Source organism: Acanthochromis polyacanthus, chromosome 18 (assembly GCF_021347895.1).
Source record: "Acanthochromis polyacanthus isolate Apoly-LR-REF ecotype Palm Island chromosome 18, KAUST_Apoly_ChrSc, whole genome shotgun sequence".
Classification (NCBI taxonomy): domain Eukaryota; kingdom Metazoa; phylum Chordata; class Actinopteri; family Pomacentridae; genus Acanthochromis; species Acanthochromis polyacanthus.
The window spans coordinates 24,759,121-24,778,353 of record NC_067130.1 but is presented as its reverse complement, the minus strand read 5'-3'; the positions used below and the strand labels follow the sequence as shown (position 1 = coordinate 24,778,353).

At 41.0% G+C, this 19,233-nt stretch overlaps 1 protein-coding gene across 1 annotated transcript; it reads right to left on the bottom strand.

Annotated features, from left to right (window-relative positions):
• Positions 1–1,090: 1,090 nt before the first annotated feature.
• LOC110963703 (uncharacterized) lies at positions 1,091–18,509 on the bottom strand. The gene is made up of 5 exons (XM_051938920.1): positions 18,369–18,509; positions 15,467–15,631; positions 12,005–12,126; positions 5,184–5,258; positions 1,091–1,447 (listed from the first exon to the last, which is right to left on the bottom strand). The coding sequence occupies exons 2-5, from the start codon at positions 15,573–15,575 to the stop codon at positions 1,319–1,321; spliced, it is 435 nt and encodes a 144-aa protein (XP_051794880.1). The 5' UTR covers positions 15,576–15,631; positions 18,369–18,509; the 3' UTR covers positions 1,091–1,318.
• Between the last annotated feature and the right edge of the window lie 724 nt (positions 18,510–19,233).

The window sequence follows — 19,233 nt, the reverse complement described above, 5'->3', positions numbered from 1 at the left end:
ATGTAAAGTCGATAAAGAGCAGGCGGACAAAATTTTTGACGCCATCTAAATGCAACATAATCATGTTAAGAATAGTGATTATTGCATCGTCAACCCCCCTCCCCGACTGATACGCAAATTGGAGAGGGTCTAAGTTTGACTGGACAGTGTTCATAAGATCCTCTTTCACAATCCTCTCAAAAGACTTCATTACCAAAGAGGTTAAGTGCCACGGGTCTAAAGTCATTCAGTGGCTTCGTGCATTTGTTTTTGGGCAAAGGGACAATAATCGAGTCCTTCCACAGGCGGGGCACCCTGTGGACCTGAAGTGACCAGAAGATGAAACTGAAGGTGTCCGCCAGCTGCTCGGTGCAGTTCCTCAGGACCTGACCTCCAATCCCATCAGGACCCAGGCTTTTCCTCTCCTTCACACCATGGAACACCCTCTGTACCCTCTGCTTGTTGACATGCACTGCCACTGTACTGTTCGGATCTAAGGCAGTGCCTTTAAACACAGAGAAGTCGTGGCTAAAATCATGAACATTAAAAAGATTTGAATGTATATTTAGATCATTTCTCAGGTCATAATCAGACTTCCCATTTAAGGAGATGATGCACTTATGGTAATGTATCCCCAAAAAGGATTTCACCCCCTCCCATGCAGGTCGTGAATTGCCAGTCCTGAATAGGTTCTCCACCCTGTCCTTATATTGCTGCTTGGCAAGTATTATTTCTTTCCTGACCTGCTTCTGTAGCTCCTTATGTGTCAGTATCGCCTGTGATGAAACTGATATTCCTTTTGTTAATGGCGTTTTTGACTAATTTTGAGACCCACTTGAGTAGAAGTAAAGTCTACTTTATGCAAATGAGCTACGGGCAGTTCCGGGGAGACGCACCTATGGAAACAGCCAGCATGTAACGCATTACCACAAATTGACGATCCTTTGTATTGGACACATATGGATTTAAACTATGGCACACGCACGCACACATCTTCCTCTGCTGTGCATACACAGAAAATCATCATCTTTCTATGTGATACCAATCTGATGGATATGCTTATGAAGACCTAGACTACTAGTTCCATAAGGCAAATAACTGACAACACCAGTGTCTGCTCTGTATTTATTGAACACTGAGTAGGCAAATTAACAGTCAAACAAACAAAAATACATATAGATATTTTGAACAGATACCATTTTCATCCACTTTAGAAGAACACATTTTGTCAAAAGTAAAATAATACATAATGTAGATGAATAATAATAAAAATATTAACATTTATAACCATAATAGGTTCACTTCACCTGCTTCAGATCATATTGATTTTCTTTCTTTTTTACAGTTTATCTACCCCCCGGATCCTCCTAGCCAGCTGAATATCCCTGGGAAACAAGGTGACCCTCTTGGCATGGATGGCACACAGGTTGGCATCTGCAAATATCATGACGAGAAAGGCCTCTGCTGCCTGGGAGGACAATAAGGTAGAACAACAGGTACTGTTTAATCAAACATAGATTAAACTGCCCGCACATTTCACTCTTTTCCATGTTGCTTGCTGGGTATGGCTCAGACACAATCTGTCTACTGCCAAACATCTGACTGCTGATACAGTGCAGATTGGCACATCAAACACACCTCTTCTCTGTTTCTAATCTTTCAGAGTGAGTGGAGTGTGGCTCAGTATGCTCAAGTCTTGCAGGACACTAACACAGCCAGTCAGTTATGCTGTTAAATATGATTTTTTTTTTAACAGTGGCCAAGACCATGATGTGACACCTGATAATCCTTGCCAAAATGGGATTTCCAGCATGTGTGCTCCATACTGTGACAGGTCTATTGGACTGTACAGTGGGACAGTGCATTCAAAAGCTAAACAAAAGAAGTGGCTTTAGTGTTCCTCACAATAGTGTCAGAGGGAATTGTTTTGGTGGAACATTTGCAAGGCTGCTACAAAGACTAGGGTGTGTCTGCAGAGCTACACTCTCAGGACTGCCCCGATAGGACCACATTTCTAGAAATGTGGCTTGCCGCAGGAAGCAACAGTATTTCTCGTCATGACGGACAACAGTCACAACATGAGCACTGATGATGAATTGCTTTAACGTTAAAAACATTTCTGATGTCTTCCTTTGGGCAGCAAACTTGTTAAACCTTCTAAAGTGAGAAACAAACTCTGCTTAAACTCAATATTATATCTGCAAGCTATTACGTTCTACCTAATGACTGCTGCTGTAAAATTAACTCTTTGCTTGTTTGCTGATTTGTTTCATCGAGTCAGCGCAATCTTGGTAGTCCAGCTCCAGATGATGATAATTACAGCCAGCATATTAATACTTCATCAGAGGACAGAAGCATAAAATGATCTCTGTCTGTCACTAAGCTAAGCAGCAATAACCTCCAGTGTGAATGTTTAATATTTATTGTTTTACACTTTTAATGATGTTAATAATGTTGCAGGCATTTGAATGTGTCACAGTAGAGAACGCAGCAGAGGTGCATTAATGCTGGATTCCTATTAGTAAAGCTGCTGCTCTTGTGCTGCCGGTTCTCTGTCATAATTTATTAAGAATCTTTATGGACCTCATTCATCACTTATTCCACCTGTGACCAGTCCAAATGTCTGCTGTGGAAGAGGTTCAACAGTAAAACTAGATTTTCCTCCACAGTACATGTTTTCATTGTTAATCTTTTAATTATGACATTGTTTTGTAATTTTGAAACATTCAGTTTGTCCTTGATCGACTTCTAGGATTAGGTCTAATTTAGGTTTACTGATGTTTGCACAAGGATAATAATAAAGGTACAATTTAACCAACTGTCCTCTCTGTTTGTGAAGGTGCACATAACAACTGAACAAGAGAGATTCTTATGTGGCGCTGTTCAGGAAATAAAAGGCTCTAGATGTGCAGCCCTAGAAGTACGGTCCTCTTGGTCCTGAGAGTCCAGCCTCCAGCTCTACAGACACATTCTATAGCACATTTGGCCATAAACTCATCCCCCTCAGTGCAGGTCTGAGCACAGCAGGAAGTCCTTCCTACCAGCTGCAATCAGGCTTTTCAATTCACGTTAATATTTTAACTTATGATTTATATGCTGTACATGCGTTTTAATTTTTATGATTTTTTCTAACTTATGTACTATGCATATGGTCATACTGATGACTATTAGTGTTCTGTCGGGTTTGTGGGTTGTCTGTGAATTAACATGCTACTCTAAGTAATTTCCTGTAAAGGATTAGCAAAGTACTTTTCTATTCTCTTCTATTCGCTTTTATCATATTCTACATACTATAGTAAGGCTGAACTACCGTGTGGGTCAAGTCTTCTGCAAAATTTAAATTTTTAAGGCACTTCTTTTTCCTTTTACCTAACTAGGGCCTAACTTCGAAAGCCGACATACATAAACTTCCTTCTCTTAGCCTTTGGAGTCTTGTTCCTTTTTAAAGAAAAACTTAATAAAACAACACACAGCTGCTATAGATGCTAGCACTGTTACCTGGGAGAGACTCTTACTTAGAAGTTTAACCCCACAAATATGGAGCCACTAAACACTCTGTGCTTCATAGATATTGGTCATGTGTGATATCGCTCACTTAACTGAGAGAAAAATTTGAATTTTACAAAAAAAATCATTGAACTTGACCTGTCACCGTGTAAAAACTGTAAAAGGTTCAAATACACAGATTTATACGAATAACATTCAAAGCCTTGTGACCTGTTTAAACTTTGACAATAGTTTATACTGTAAAATGTGCCATAGCCACAGAGATATAAAGATGGCTAAGCATTGGCAGTTGCCCAGGTGACCTCCCATAGAGCTCCGGACGTCACGTGACTCCGTTTGTTTACGCCGCCATGTTGGCAGGAAACTCCGCTTCAAAATGAATAGCGCTGGTAGAAAATTTACGCCGTCTGATTTTACTTTTCATTTTAATCAGACGATATTATAAAATATACTAACGAACTGGACAAACTAAACATTATCCGATCCATATCATGCCCCCGGTATCTTATTTAAGAATCTTGAGACGGTCGGAGCGGACCTTTTACCGGACCTGCGGTACCCTGACATCTACAATTACCTGATAAATTTTCCTTCATCCTACTCCGGTGAATCTCTTAACCCTTTAAGCTGCAGTCAATTCCAGCCATTTTCAGTACAAAAAATCGCTAATATTCTATTTGTAAATAAAAAATATGACGAGAAATACAGGGAATATTGGACGCATCGCGAGGTGCATTTCCTCGAAAACGACCTATTCGTGGATAATATGCCGACTTCAAGACATGCTTTGGAAAAAATATTTTACAGGCTTGTGTCGTCTGGATGTCCAAGGTCGGATTATGGCCGTTTTTTTGTGGAATATTTTCATCTGTGTGTAATAATGAACCCGGAAATGTGAGTTGCGCTGTGTACGTTGAAGCCGTGTACAGAGAACAGATGGATGGATATTCGTTGTTTGTTGGACAAATGTGTTTATATTACCCGCTATGGTATTCGCATCTGAAAGTGGTTTACACCGGCGGATTCATGAGAATCTAAGCTTTCCATCGGCGTATAGTGTTTGTATAATCGCGTTTCAGACATTTAGCAAATTGCTTATGCAGATCTCAAAGTGTACCGCGGGCGGGACACTGAAGCGCAACTGAAGCGGAACAGCGTATAAAAGCCTTGAGGGGTAAGAGAAATTACGCGATCAGATATAAAGCTTAGGAAACGGATTCTGTACCTGATACAAAGTGGTCGCTACATAAGCAGAATCCGTTGCCTGTGGGTTCCCACCGCTCCGTTTTCTTCTGCTCGCTTCTTGCGCATTTTATGGCAGTGATCCACCTCTGTCGTCTTTCAGGATCTTTGGGAATCCGATAAAATGCTCTCCCCTTTGCTCGTCCTCGGCTGTTCTGGCATCCCGGGGCGCAACAACTGTCCACCATATGGTGGAACTCTCTGATGTCGACGCTGAAGAACGTTTAGGAGTTAGCTGGCAGTAGTTTAAACAGCGCGCCTTCTTGCCAATATGGCGGTGTTTTGATTTCGACTGTTGCATGCCGGGATTGTGTGACGTCATCTCCCGGAGCTCTATTCAGGTCAATAAGGACTTTTAACCATAGTCCTACCACACTAATTACAATTGTCTATTGAATTACTTGTAGTGCTAAGGATAACAGCCTGTATGCTTGATGACAAAAGTAGCTTCTTACCTCCTGCAGGGCCATAAGAGCATAGACCTGCCATCGGAGGGCTTCTCTGGAAAAACTTTGACATACCTCACGAACCTGAATGAAGAGAGGGAACCAAAACTTTTAATAACTACATAAAATACTTTTCCAAGCTTTAGCTGCATTCTGAACATAAGTATAAACCCAAATACAGTTCTGCCCTCCTGAAATTAGCAGGATCAGTGGAATACAAGTTCACTAATAAATCAGGCCTTTACAGTACATGGTACTGAGTTGAATCATGTTCTGAATTGGTCTTATTTTTCAGAAGAACTTTATTAGAACTTAGTAATTTACATTTGCAAGTGCCTTCCCTCCTCTCTCTCTGTCCATCCATTCATCCATTTTCTATTGTCACTTTATCCAGTATTGGGTCGCAGGGAGGCTGGAGCCCATCCCAGCAGACACAGCGCAAATGACAGGGCCCACCCTGTACTAAGGCCCAGGCTAACTGTCTAGGATAACACAAAGAGACAGACAACCATGCACACTTAAACATAGTCAATTTAGAATCACCAATCAATGTAAAATTAGGGACTGACCGATTATCGGCGAAGCCAATCACTGATGCTGATATTTAGCATTTTTAGATTAATGGTATTGTTAATGTAACCGCAAGGGGACACAAGCCAGTGTCTTATTGTGCCGGTCCTGAGCCCGGATAAATACAGAGGGTTGTGTCACGAAGGGCATCTGACGTAAAACTTTGGCCAAATCAAACATGCGAATCAAATGTATGACTTCCAAGTCCTCGAAGGTGTGTTCATATGAAGAGAGTTAAGAGGAACACCAAGAGTCTAGGACTGAGAGTAGGGACTTTGAATGTTGGAACTATGACAGGAAAAGGTAGAGAGCTGGTTGACATGATGCAGAGGAGGAAGGTGGACATACTGTGTGTCCAGGAGACCAGGTTGAAAGGTAGTAAAGCTAGAAGTTTAGGACCAGGGTTCAAGTTGTTCTGTCATGGTGTAGATAGGAAGAGAACTGGAGTAGGAGTTATCTTGAAGGAGGAGTTTGTTAGGAATGTCCTGGAGGTAAAAAGTGTCAGATCGAGGGATGAGCATGAAGCTAGAAATCGAAGGTGTGATGTTCAATGTTGTTAGTGGGTATGCTCCACAGGTAGGATGTGAGCTGGAGGAGAAGCAGAAATTCTGGTTGGACCTTGATGAAGTGATGCAAAGCATCCCTAGAAGTGAGAGAGTTGTCATTGGTGCAGACTTCAATGGACATGTTGGTGCAGGAAACAGAGATGATGAGGAGGTCATGGGCAGGTTTGGTATCCAGGAGAGGAACGCAGAAGGACAAATGGTGGTTGACTTTGCAAAAAGGATGGAAATGGCTGTAGTGAATACTTTCTTCCAGAAGAGGCAGGAACATAGGGTGACCTATAAGAGTGGAGGTAGGAGCACACAGGTAGACTACATCTTGTGTAGACGGTGTAATCTGAAGGAGATCAGTGACTGCAAAGTAGTGGTAGGTGAGAGTGTAGCCAGACCGCATAGGATGGTGGTGTGTGGGATGAACCTGGTGGTGAAGAAGATGAAGAGGGCAAAGGCAGAGCAGAGGACCAAATGGTGGAAGCTGAAAAAGGAAGACTGTTGTATGACTTTAAGGAAAGAGTTGAGACAGGCTTTGGATGGTCAGGAGGTGCCTCCAGATGACTGGACAACTACAGCAAATGTGATCAGGGAGACAGGTTGGAGAGTACTTGGTGTGTCATCTGGAAGGAAAGGAGATAAGGAGACTTGGTGGTGGGATGAGGAGGTGCAGGAGTGGATCCAGAGAAACAGGTTAGCTAAGAAGAAGTGGGACACTGAGAGGACTGAAGAGAGTAGACAGGAGTACAGGGAGATGCAACGTAAGGTGAAAGTGGAGGTGGCAAAGGCCAAACAAGGGGCTTACGATGACTTGTATTCTCGGTTGGACAGTAAGGAGGGAGAGGCTGATCTGTACAGGTTGGCAAGGCAGAGAGACAGAGATGGGAAGGATGTGCAGCAGGTTAGGGTGATAAAGGATTAGGATGGAAATGTGTTGACAGGTGCCAATAGTGTGATGGGAAGATGGAAAGAGTACTCTGAAGAGTTGATGAACGAGGAAAATGAGAGAGAATGAAGAGTAGAAGAGGGGAGTGTTGTGGACCAGGAAGTAGCAAAGATTAGTAAGGATGAAGTGAGGAGGGCATTGAAGAGGATGAAGAGTGGAAAGGCACTTGGTCCTGATGATATACCTGTGGAGGTATGGAAGTGTCTCGGAGAGGTAGCAGTAGATTTTCTGACTGGGTTGTTCAACAGGATCTTAGATAGTGAGAAGATGCCCGAGGAATGGAGGAGAAGTGTGCTGGTGCCCATCTTTAAGAACAAGGGAGATGTGCAGAGTTGTGGCAACTACAGAGGAATAAAGCTGATGAGCCACATGATGAAGGTATGGGAAAGAGTAGTTGAAGCTAGACTAAGGGCAGAGGTGAACATCTGTGAGCAGCAGTATGGTTTCATGCCAAGAAAGAATACAACAGATGCAATATTTGCTTTGAGGATGTTGATAGAGAAGTACAGAGAATGTCAGAAGGAGCTGCATTGTGTCTTTGTAGATCTGGAGAAAGCTTATGACAGGGTGCCCAGAGAGGAACTGTGGTTTTGTATGAGGAAGTCTGGAGTGGCAGAGAAGTATGTTAGAGTGGTGCAGGACATGTATGAGGACTGTAAGACAGTGGTGAGGTGTGCTGTAGGTGTAACAGAGGAGTTCAAGGTGGAGGTAGGACTACATTAGGGATCACCTCTGAGCCCCTTCTTGTTTGCTATGGTGATGAACAGGATAACAGATGAGGTTAGACAGGAGTCTCCATGGACTAGGGATGGGAATTTCGACTAATTTCCGAACCGAGTAGTCGCTAATTTTTTTGGCGACTAGTCGGTTCGGAAAACTTGCAATTTAACCCTTTAAGCGCCAAAGTTGCAATATTGCGACAAGCAACATTGCTGAACATAACAAGCCATAGCTTCAAATATACTGCCTCGTGTGCCTCATGTACTGTACACCAGGAGATGGCAGACATCTGGAACTTAAATCTGAGCATCAGTTGTGGGCGTGTTTTCATTCAAAGTTTTGGAGTTTAGAGTTTGAAAACCGAGGAAACGAGACTCGCCGTCGGAGCGTATCAGAGCGCAAGACGGCACATTTTAGAGTGAGAAAACTCACCATACCAAGAGGTCTGGTCAACGCTGACAAAGTACTTTGTCAAGTAATGGCTTACTCATATTCTGAAGAGGAATATTCACCCTCTGATGAAGATGTTCAGTCGTCCACTGAGACAGAAAGTGCTGCTGCGTCTGTGCGTAACGGCAGCGGGTCGGTGTGCCATGATAGTCCACGAGCAGCACATACTGGAGCCGATGCTTTGCTTTCAACCCCCGCAATCCCCCTCATCATTAGCGGTGTTTTGACCACTCCAGCTACACCCATCACGTCCCTTTCTGCCACCCCGAAGCAAAGCATTGGCTCCAGTATGTGCTGCTCGTGGACTGTCATGGCACACCGACCCGCTGCCGTTACGCACAGACGCAGCGGCACTTTCTGTCTCAGTGGACGACTGAACATCTTCATCAGAGGGTGAATATTCCTCTTCAGAATATGAGTAAGCCATTACTTGACAAAGTACTTTGTCAGCGTTGACCAGACCTCTCGGTATGGTGAGTTTTCTCACTCTAAAATGTGCCGTCTTGCGCTCTGATACGCTCTGACGGCGAGTTTCGTCTCCTCTTTTTTCAAACTCTGTGAACTCCAAAACTTTGAATGAAAACACACCCACAACTGATGCTCAGATTGAAGTTCCAGATGTCCGCCATCTCCTGGTGTACAGTACATGAGGCAGTATATTTGAAGCTATGGCTTGTTATGTTCAGCAATGTTGCTTGTCGCAATATTGCGACTTTGGCGCTTAAAGGGTTAAATTGCAAGTTTTCCGAACCGACTAGTCGCCAAAAAAATTAGCGACTAGTCGGTTCGGAAATTAGTCGAAATTCCCATCCCTAGTCTGGAGACAGTGTCCCTGAGGAAAAGACAGGAGGCAGAGCTGGAGGTAGCAGAACTGAAGATGCTGAGGTTCTCTTTGGGAGTGACCAGGATGGATAGGATCAGGAATGAGTACATCAGAGGGACAGCACATGTTAGAGACTTTGGAGATAAAGTAAGAGAGGCCAGACTGAGATGGTTCGGACATGTCTAGAGGAGAGAGAGTGAATATATTGGTAGAAGGATGCTGAGTTTCCCACTGCCAGACAGGAGGCCTAGAGGAAAACCAAAGAGGAGGTTTATGGATGTGGTTAAAGAGGACATGAAGGTAGTTGGTGTGAGAGAAGAGGATGCAGAAGACAGGGTTAGATGGAGGCAATTGATTCGCTGTGGCGACCCCTGAAGGGAAAAGCCGAAAGGAAAAGAAGAAGAAGAAGAAGAAGAAGAAGAAGATTAATGGTATTGTTAATTTTAGTGGCCACTTATTCTTAAATACAGAAATGTGCTCCTTTGGCTCTTATACAACAGGATCTCTCTCTCTCTGCACTCACTCTGTGGTCTCAAGCAATGTCCCGCACACAGCGATATCTGATTGGTCGTAATATGTCATTAGTAACAGCCAATTACAACTATTGTTTACACAGACAGAGTGAGAGAGAAAGAACACATTGGAGTCCTTTTGCAGAGCAGTTTGGAGGGTGAGGCACCACTCCTGAAGGTGTAATAAACACCGCTGTCTTCCACAAGCATTTCGAATGTTACACACAAAGACCCCAATAATTCACTCGTAGGTGTGAACAAGCGTTGCAGCTGGAACCACTTGTGCTTACAGTGCTATGACTATTGCCAAGAAGATAGCTGTGCCTCTTAACCTGCAGCCAACGCTAGCTGGAGCACTGTATCATGTTTCTAAAGTCAGATTAATTTTAATACTTTGATCAAACTGACAGACATCTCTCTCTAGCAGAGATACAACATGAAAAACTGAACAAGAAACAGCCATCTCAACAAATCGCTGCTTTCACAGTGAATAAGGCTGTGCAAACGACTCAGGGCTATGTTAGTAGGCAGCCACAGATTACCCTGAAACAGTCTGTAAAACAATAATTTGTCATGCTTTAAGATATGAGCCTTTATGGACAATAAAAGTGATAGAATATAAACAGATTAACAAAAGAGAAAAGAATAGCAGATTGAACTGCAGGAGACAAACTGTTCTTAACATAGCACATCACAGCAGACCTGTTGCTGTTGCTGCTGCTGCTGCTGCTGCTGCTGCTGCACTTATGGTCAGCAATCCAAATGCTGTGATTGTCCTGTATCTCCAGTACCAATAGCATCTACCAAGCTTCTCATAGCACAGAAGCACAGAAAAACAAGTGGCCAGGGCAACCTGACAGCTGAATACTTATGGCATATACCACATGGGCATACATGCTGCAAGCAGCCAGTCCCCAGTCAGTTCCTAGCTGCCTGGAACATTTCCATCCATCCATTCTCTATACACCGCTTTATCCTCACTAGGGTCACGGGGGGTGCTGGAGCCTATCCCAGCTGACTCGGGCGAAGGCAGGGGACACCCTGGACAGGTCGCCAGTCTGTCGCAGGGCTACATATACAGACAATCACACTCACATTCACACCTACGGGCAATTTAGAGTTATCAATTAACCTCAGCATATTTTTGGACTGTGGGAGGAAGCTGGAGTGCCCAGAGAAAACCCAGGCATACACAGGGAGAGCATGCAAACTCCATGCAGAAAGATCCCACCCCAGGATTTGAACCGGGGATCTTATTGCTGCAAGGCAAAAGTGCTAACCACTATGCCACTGTGCAGCCCTGTCTGGAACATTTGCAGCACGTAATTCCTCAACTCTTTCCCACAGTTCTTGTCTCTCTCTATTGCCCTTTCACAACATATGGCCCCCAAGAGTAATCTTAAATCAAAGAGTAAATATCATCAGATTTTTGTATTGACATAGTTAAATATATATTGACAGTCAATAGAAACTTTGAGGTAGAAATGTACGCAGAATTCTACTTGTAGGGGGGTTGTAATTATTCATTGTGGATTTACTGATGATCTAGTGCCCTGGTAGATGAGATAATGATGAGTTGTCATTTTGTCATGATTCATTGCACATGGGTTGGTCACTTTGCAAAAGTGAACCAAATACACACCAAGCAATACTCAGTGAGTATCTGCACAATTTGAGAATGGGTTTTGAAGGCCTATATAAAGGCCCAAAAAAGGCCACCATTGTTAGTCCAGTGAACAGCATCGTGCCGCATCTATCACATGAACGTCGTCTCCGGGCACTGGGTATGGTGGAGGTCGGTCTGAGCTACAGTTATGTAGCCAGGCGTATGGGCTATTCCCAACTTACAATCAGAAGCCTGGTCCAAAGCATGCGCTGAGAGATTGCTGCCTGCATCGAAGCAAATGGAGGCCATACTCGGTATTGACTGTTGTGACTTTGTGTTTGGCAGGTGCCGTTTTCTTTTGTGAAATTCTTTATTTTGAAATCATTCTTGAAACTTTAGATTTTTGTTTCTGTATGCCAATATGGTAAACAAATGATTCATATGAAGAAAATCCAGTTTCAGGCTTCAAAATAAAAATTATGTTGAAAAATATGGTCTCAAAGTTTTTAATGACTGTCAGTGTAGGTTCATATGACAGATCTTGTTTATGGCCAACATAACTCCTATGGCTGCAAGTATGCCTCTACCTATAAAATGTTACAAACTTTGGCCTAGACAGCCAGACAGCCAGCCAGACAGACAGACATACCAAGCGAGAGAATGGTCCCTTTCTGAGTAGAAGATCAGTACTCTTCTGATACTTGCGGATCTCCTGTAAGGCCTTGGTTCCTGGTCTAAATCGTCTCTTCTTGGGAGTAACACGAGGCTTCCCTAAAAAATGCAGATACAGAGTATTTGTGGTAACTACATATCTCACCATCCAATCCCATTGAAATATTAATATAAACAAGTATTTAATGTAAGATTTGTGGAAGGGTATACTTTAGATACTACAATCAAAATGTATTTCACTGTAAAAAAAACAACAACACTATTCTGAAAAGTTTTCTAACGCTCATGAATCAATGATGTTTAGTACGGAAAAGACTTAATAACTTAATATGTGATAGGGCTGGGTGATATTATCACAGTATTTTTAATGCAATTCAATATCAATAACGTAATAAACAACATGCATATAATACCATTAATGAGGCAGGTAATAGACAAACATACATAGACAAACAGCTCCTGGGGTATTTTCAGTTCGGGACTGAATGTTTAAGAAATCAGATCATGGTTTGTAATGGTTCTAAGCCATAATTTATTTTTCAATCAATAACATGATTCTCTCTGCAGTCAGCATGGTCTAACATTTAACCACAATAACACAACAAGAGAAAATGTTTTATCCTCCTGTTTTTGGCCTGACATTTAAAAACGCAAATGAGGGCCAACCCAAATGCAGAAAACACACATTTAATATAAACCAAAGATCAGATTTTCATTTGATAATTAACTATAAGGAGCATTTAATCACCCAGGCCTTGTGTGCACACCACAGGAAATATAATACAGATAAAATAAATACACAAATTAGGGCTGGACACGTTAACCCGTTATTAACACATTAATAAATTATTAATGAACGCTGTCAATTACTTGATCACACATCGACGCAGTTTTTTTAATTGTTATTTTTTTGAAAGTCTGTTGGTCATTGGCTCTGAATATACAGACAGATAAACCATGAATCACAAGAAGGCTGGATGTTGATGAGTACTTGAGATAGGCGTCATCAGGTCTCACCCAAACTAACAGTGGAGGGAGGCTTCAGCAGACTGGTTGGATGCAGTGTCTGGGAGAAATAGAGATAAACTACAACAAGACAAGCTAACAAATGCTGCAACTAAGTAGTTAACTATAGACTGCATTCCGATTAGTTGTGTGGAAGATGTCGGTCTAAGAAATGTTCTTAGGATCGCAATAAATGACGCTATGCATGAGCCTTAACCTGCATCACGAGCGGGCAACACATACTTGGGGCTTAAAACAAAAATGTTTCTGCTGGTACCTGTTCAGAAATAAAATAAGAATATACACACGTGGACAAAATTGTTGGTACCCCTCAGTTAAAGAAGGAAAAACCCACAATTCTCACTGAAATCACTTGAAACTCACAAAAGTAACAATAAATAAAAATTTATTGAAAATTAAGTAATCAAAAACAGCCATTACTTTTGAATTGTTGATTAACATAATTATTTAAAAAAACAAACTAATGAAACAGGCCTGGACAAAAATGATGGTACCTCTATAAAAGATTGAAAACTATTTGACCAGAGTGACATGATTAACTCAGGTGTGTCATTTAATTGACATCACAGGTGTTTCCAAACTCATAATCAGTCAGTCTGCCTATTTAAAGGGAGACAAGTAGTCACCCTGCTGTTTGGTGAAAAGGTGTGTACCACACTGAACATGGACAACAGAAAGCGAAGGAGAGAATTGTCCCAGGACATCCGAAAAAAAATTATAGACAAACATCTTAAAGGTAAAGGCTATAAGACCATCTCTAAACAGCTTGAAGTTCCTGTGACAACAGTGGCTCATATTATTCAGAAGTTCAAGACCCACGGGACAGTAGCCAACCTCCCTGGACGTGGGCGCAAGAGGAAAATTGATGACAAATTGAAGAGACGGATCGTTCGAATTGTATCCAAAGAGCCCAGAGCAACCTCCAAAGAAATTAAAGGTGAACTCTAAGGCCAAGGTACATCAGTGTCAGATCGCACCATTCGTCGTTGTTTGAGCCAAAGTGGACTTCATGGGAGACGACCAAGGAGGACACCACTGCTGAAAAAAACTCATAAAAAAGCCAGACTGGAATTTGCAAAAATGCATGTTGACAAGCCACAAAGCTTCTGGGAGAATGTCCTTTGGACAGATGAGACCAAACTGGAGCTTTTTGGTAAGGCACATCAACTCTATGTTCATAGACTCAAAAACCAAGCATATGAAGAAAAGAACACTGTCCCTACGGTGAAACATGGAGGAGGCTCAGTAATGTTTTGGGGCTGCTTTGCTGCATCTGGCACAGGGTGTCTTGAAAGTGTGCAAGGTACGATGAAATCTGAAGACTATCAAGGCATTCTGGAGAGAAATGTGCTGCCTAGTGTCAGAAAGCTTGGTCTCAGTCACAGGTCATGGGTCTTCCAACAGGACAACGATCCAAAACACACAGCCAAAAACACCCAAGAATGGCTGAGAGAAAAGCGTTGGACTATTCGAAAGTGGCCTTCTATGAGCCCAGATCTGAATCCCATTGAACATATGTGGAAGGAGCTGAAACATGCCATTTGGAGAAGACACCCATCAAACCTGAGACAACTGGAGCTGTTTGCTCATGAGGAGTGGGCCAAAATACCTGTTGACAGCTGCAGAACGCTCATTGACAAATACAGAAATCGTTTAATTGCAGTGATTGCCTCAAAAGGTTGTGCAACAAAATATTAAGTTATGGGTACCATCATTTTTGTCCAGCCCTATTTCATTAGTTTGTTTTTTTAAATAATTATGTTAATCAACAATTCAAAAGTGATGGCTGATTTTGATTATTTAATTTTCAATACATTTTTATTTATTGTTACTTTTGTGAGTTTCAAGTGATTTCAGTGAGAATTGTGGGTTTTTCCTTCTTTAACTGAGGGGTACCAACAATTTTGTCCACGTGTGTAGATGTATGAATGTTAACTTGCTGTTGCTGGGAAGGCTCCTGTTATAACATTATGATCTTGGCTCTGGACTCTGAGGGTAACTTGTTTTTCTATAACAAATCACATAAAACGTGAATGCCGTTGCTGTAGCAAATAGCTTTGGCTTAATTTGATTTGATTACATTAACGCGTAGGTTGAGATTTACAAAAATTTAGTTTTAACTGCTTTTGTGTAAAGGGAATACTGCTGTTAAAAAGCAGTGTGTTTAAAGTGTTTGCAAACCAAATGTTACTACATGTTTGTTCATATAGCAGTACTTTAAAAATAAAAGTTCGGAATACACTACTTTTAAAATCATTATTTAATCTTCTGTATAACAATGCGATTAATCGCAATGAAACAATTAAATCATTGCCCAGCGCTAAGAGGTGTAGCTGACAAAAGCAGTGATTTACAGTTTTTCTGTGACTGTGGTTAGTGTAAATGTCAGCCCTGCTACTTCACTGACTCTCACCTGAAACTCTTGAAACTCCACTTCGCCTTGGGGACAAGGGTGTTGAAGTGGATGTTCCTGGGGCTGCCAGTGGGGGGCGATGTTGAGGGGTTCTGCCCTTTCGACGCATAGCCTCCAAAACAGCAGTCACAACCACAAAGGAAAAATACTGTAATCGCCGTCTACCTGTAAAAGAGTGATAATATTACTACATGCTCACAATCAAAAACAAGTTTCACAAGTCAACTCTTTCCTGGTAGTTTTAATTCCATTGTGTAACACTGAAACTAATTATGAATTCAATTAGGCCCTATTTTATTTAACTGCCATTTGAACAAGTCCAACTGAATCGAAGTCTGTGAGAAAATCACCCTACTTGTTACTTGATTTATCTCAGTAAACATTTTCATAATAAGTTCATGGCTTTTATCGCAAGTTTCAAAACACAGCATGGTGTTTATTATGCAATTATTGTCCCATTTACAGTAAAATAGACAATAAATCTGGGATTGTGCTAAGGCAGGCCTACCCTGTGATAAAGAGGCCACTACTGTATGGGGGCACATGTAACCTTGTGTCCTCGAATAATGTATATTATCATTTATAACTAAATTAATTGTAAGATTTTTTGGGGGAAAACCGTGTTCCATTTACTTTGTTCCTAAAGGTCTCATAGAATTTTTGCTTGTTCTGTGTTGATCTCAAGTAAACATATTGCTAAAATATTTCATCTATTTATTGTTTTATACACATGTATTAAAACTGCATTCTTTCTTTCAGTCAGCAGAGGTAAATCCTCTGGTGGCAAAAACAAGTCTGATTGAACAGAGGTCTATGAGAAAATTAAACCATCCATCCATCATCTATACCTCATTCATCATCTTCATTAGGGTTGTGGGAAGTCTATCCAGGGACACCTGGATAGGTCACAGTCTATACCTGGGCTACATATTGAGACAAGCAAGTTGATAAAATAGATCCTATGTATTAAAGACATTTTTTTAAAATCCACTTTATTTGCAATTTTTGAATAACTCCTGAATCTGAGAGGTCTTAAACACAAGACACAAGTGAGGCTTGTTTGTCAGTATTCGCAGCATTCTCCTCCATTCACCAGTAACTTTTGAACATCTCCTGACAATTTGAAGACTCTTGGACATAAACTTCAAGAGATATGGACATCTGAAAGTGGCATCTACTTCAATTTACAACTCACAAGAGATTTATTGACAATTTTCATTGAGTCAAAGACTATCAAAATGTTGGAATTTCAACTAAAAGCGGGTATAAGTCAGTTTCAAATGCCAAAGATCATTCCTACAACGTTTCAACAGATTCTGAGATGGTCAGAAAACAGACTTCCCCCAGTCTTGCCGAGTTGACATGGAATGACCCACAATGGACTTTTGCTTGTTCATTGCTTGTAAGGGTCCAGATTATGAGTTGTATAAACCAAGCGCACCTCCTGACAATTAATTTTCAAAGCTGTAAGAAAGGTTACTGGCAGCTGGTCCGATTTAACTAGCTATCTGAGGCTTAACATAAACATCTGCTGGTAGCTGCTGTAGAGAGGTGCTGTAGCTGCTATCATTCAGGAGCAGTGGGACTCTGATTACGGTATAGGCTTCTGACAACATTCAAACTAAAGTGATGAAGGGTGAAGAAAATCTCTGCTCTGAGTTTTCAGAGGTGTCAGTAAATACTGACAAATTTCCTAGACTGATAAATTTGCTGAAACATTATTTGTGGACATCTGTTCAAGCTGAGCAGCTGTTTTCCACAGCTTGACTAATGTTAACTACAGTGAACAAGTCACTCCATAACGCAGATCAGCTATGAGAAATATTTTTACATCAATCCGCTGTAAAGATAAATAATCATAATCATGTAATAGATTAATAATGATTACAGGTTATTTATCGTGGAAGACTGTAGCTTGTTTACAGTTTTTAATACACTGGATTTTGTCGGATCCATGGTTAAAGAGCAATTTTAATTTCTTATTGCTATCTAATTTATAATTCAAGTATCCGTATGTTTGCTTGATCACTTCCTTGAATTTCTGATGTATCCAAGCCGATTTTGTGGCCAACATTAAATTCCAATGGATACAAAAGTTTATGTCAATATATGGACAAACCTTGACTGTTTTTCATTTATTTCTCGATTGTTGTCATGGCTGCCTACGGGTTCAGTAAACTGTTATTTTTTGGCATAGGCACTGCCTTGGGTTTTGATGAATTAATGACTTCAAGAAAGATGTAGTGACAGTTAACTCTTACCAACAAATTATTTATAGGTCAACAATGGCAGTGCCTGGTAAATCTTAACTCAGAACATAATCTAAGACATTTGAAAGGGAAGTGTCATTCATTTTTTGAGCACAAATTGAACATTTGCAAGATCACAAAATGAATTTCGAAGATGCAACTGCTGCCACTCAGGTGTTCATAAAGTCTTTGTGTCCCCCTGTTGTTAGAGCAGTGTTTCCTGTAGAGGCTCACTCCAAAACTGGACTATTTTTTATTAAGTATTGGGATTAGCGGCAATAAAGGGTACCATGGGGTAAACAGTAAACATTTGATACCATTAATCCTCAGTAGCGTTTGACTCAACAATAATTATGAGGTAAAGTGTTCGACCAGGACAACTTTCAAAAGCTTGCATGCACGATTTGCGCAGATAAGTTTGCTTAATATAGCGCATGTACAAGCCATGCACAAGTCATGTTAGACAAGATAACACCTCTAAACTAACGCTATCACTTACATGTAGCAGCTACCGATAGCTCCCTAGCTAACTGCTTTGAAGTCATGTTAACTTTTAGGTGCGCTTTTACAACGACATACTGATTCCCTCCTTTTAAGGGTTTCCTAACCTAATAACTATTGTAGACGAACCTGTGGAGTTAAACACTACTCACCAATTCAATGGTTTGTTAAATAGTCTACTAGGTATCGAAACTGGCTGAACAGCGGTAAGCAGCATTCACCATACACAGCACTACAACATATTCAAACGACGCCTCTCCAGCGGCTCCACCAATCAGCTCGGATCTATACAGCAGAGAGGGCTACGTCATTTCCTTACATTCCAGGATCCGTTTCGTTTGTTTTGCACTTCTTCTGACGCATCATTGGCGTATTGCTGCCACCTACTGGATGTTACTCATAGTCCATAGAGAATTCTCCATATTTTCTTGTATAGTCCTGTGGTTATGAGAAAGTTCAGAAGTTTATTCATATTTGTCCACTCCTCCATGTTAAGTAGAGAGCAAAGATTAAAAACAGTTAGTCCAGTTGCTCCTAGGTCTCTATACAGTTTTTGTTTTGCATTTTCATATGTGAGATGTTTAACGAATACGGTATCATTTTATTGGCACATCACAATCTAATTAACGTGTATAAAAGCATGTCAGTGGAATATCTCTCATTAAATTAGTAGATCTAAGAAATGTTGACAGGTAATATATTAGGCTAGGAACCTGGTTAAAATTAGTTCACATTAACTTAACCACAAGCAGCCTATTCATTGCAGATTGGGCATTGTTTTTAAATCTGAAACTGGATGAAATTTTTTCATTCTTTCCAGTCATCGCTTGGGTTCTCTGCTATGTTTATAAATTCATAAGATCTGTACCTTACTATGTTAAGCACTGTGAGATGACATATATTGTCTATTTTTTTATGTTTATCTAATTTGCACTATATAAATAAAACTGAAGTGAATTGAATCTATGTTGCACAGCACTGGTACTGATAAGGATTTAGAGTACATAACTAAGACCT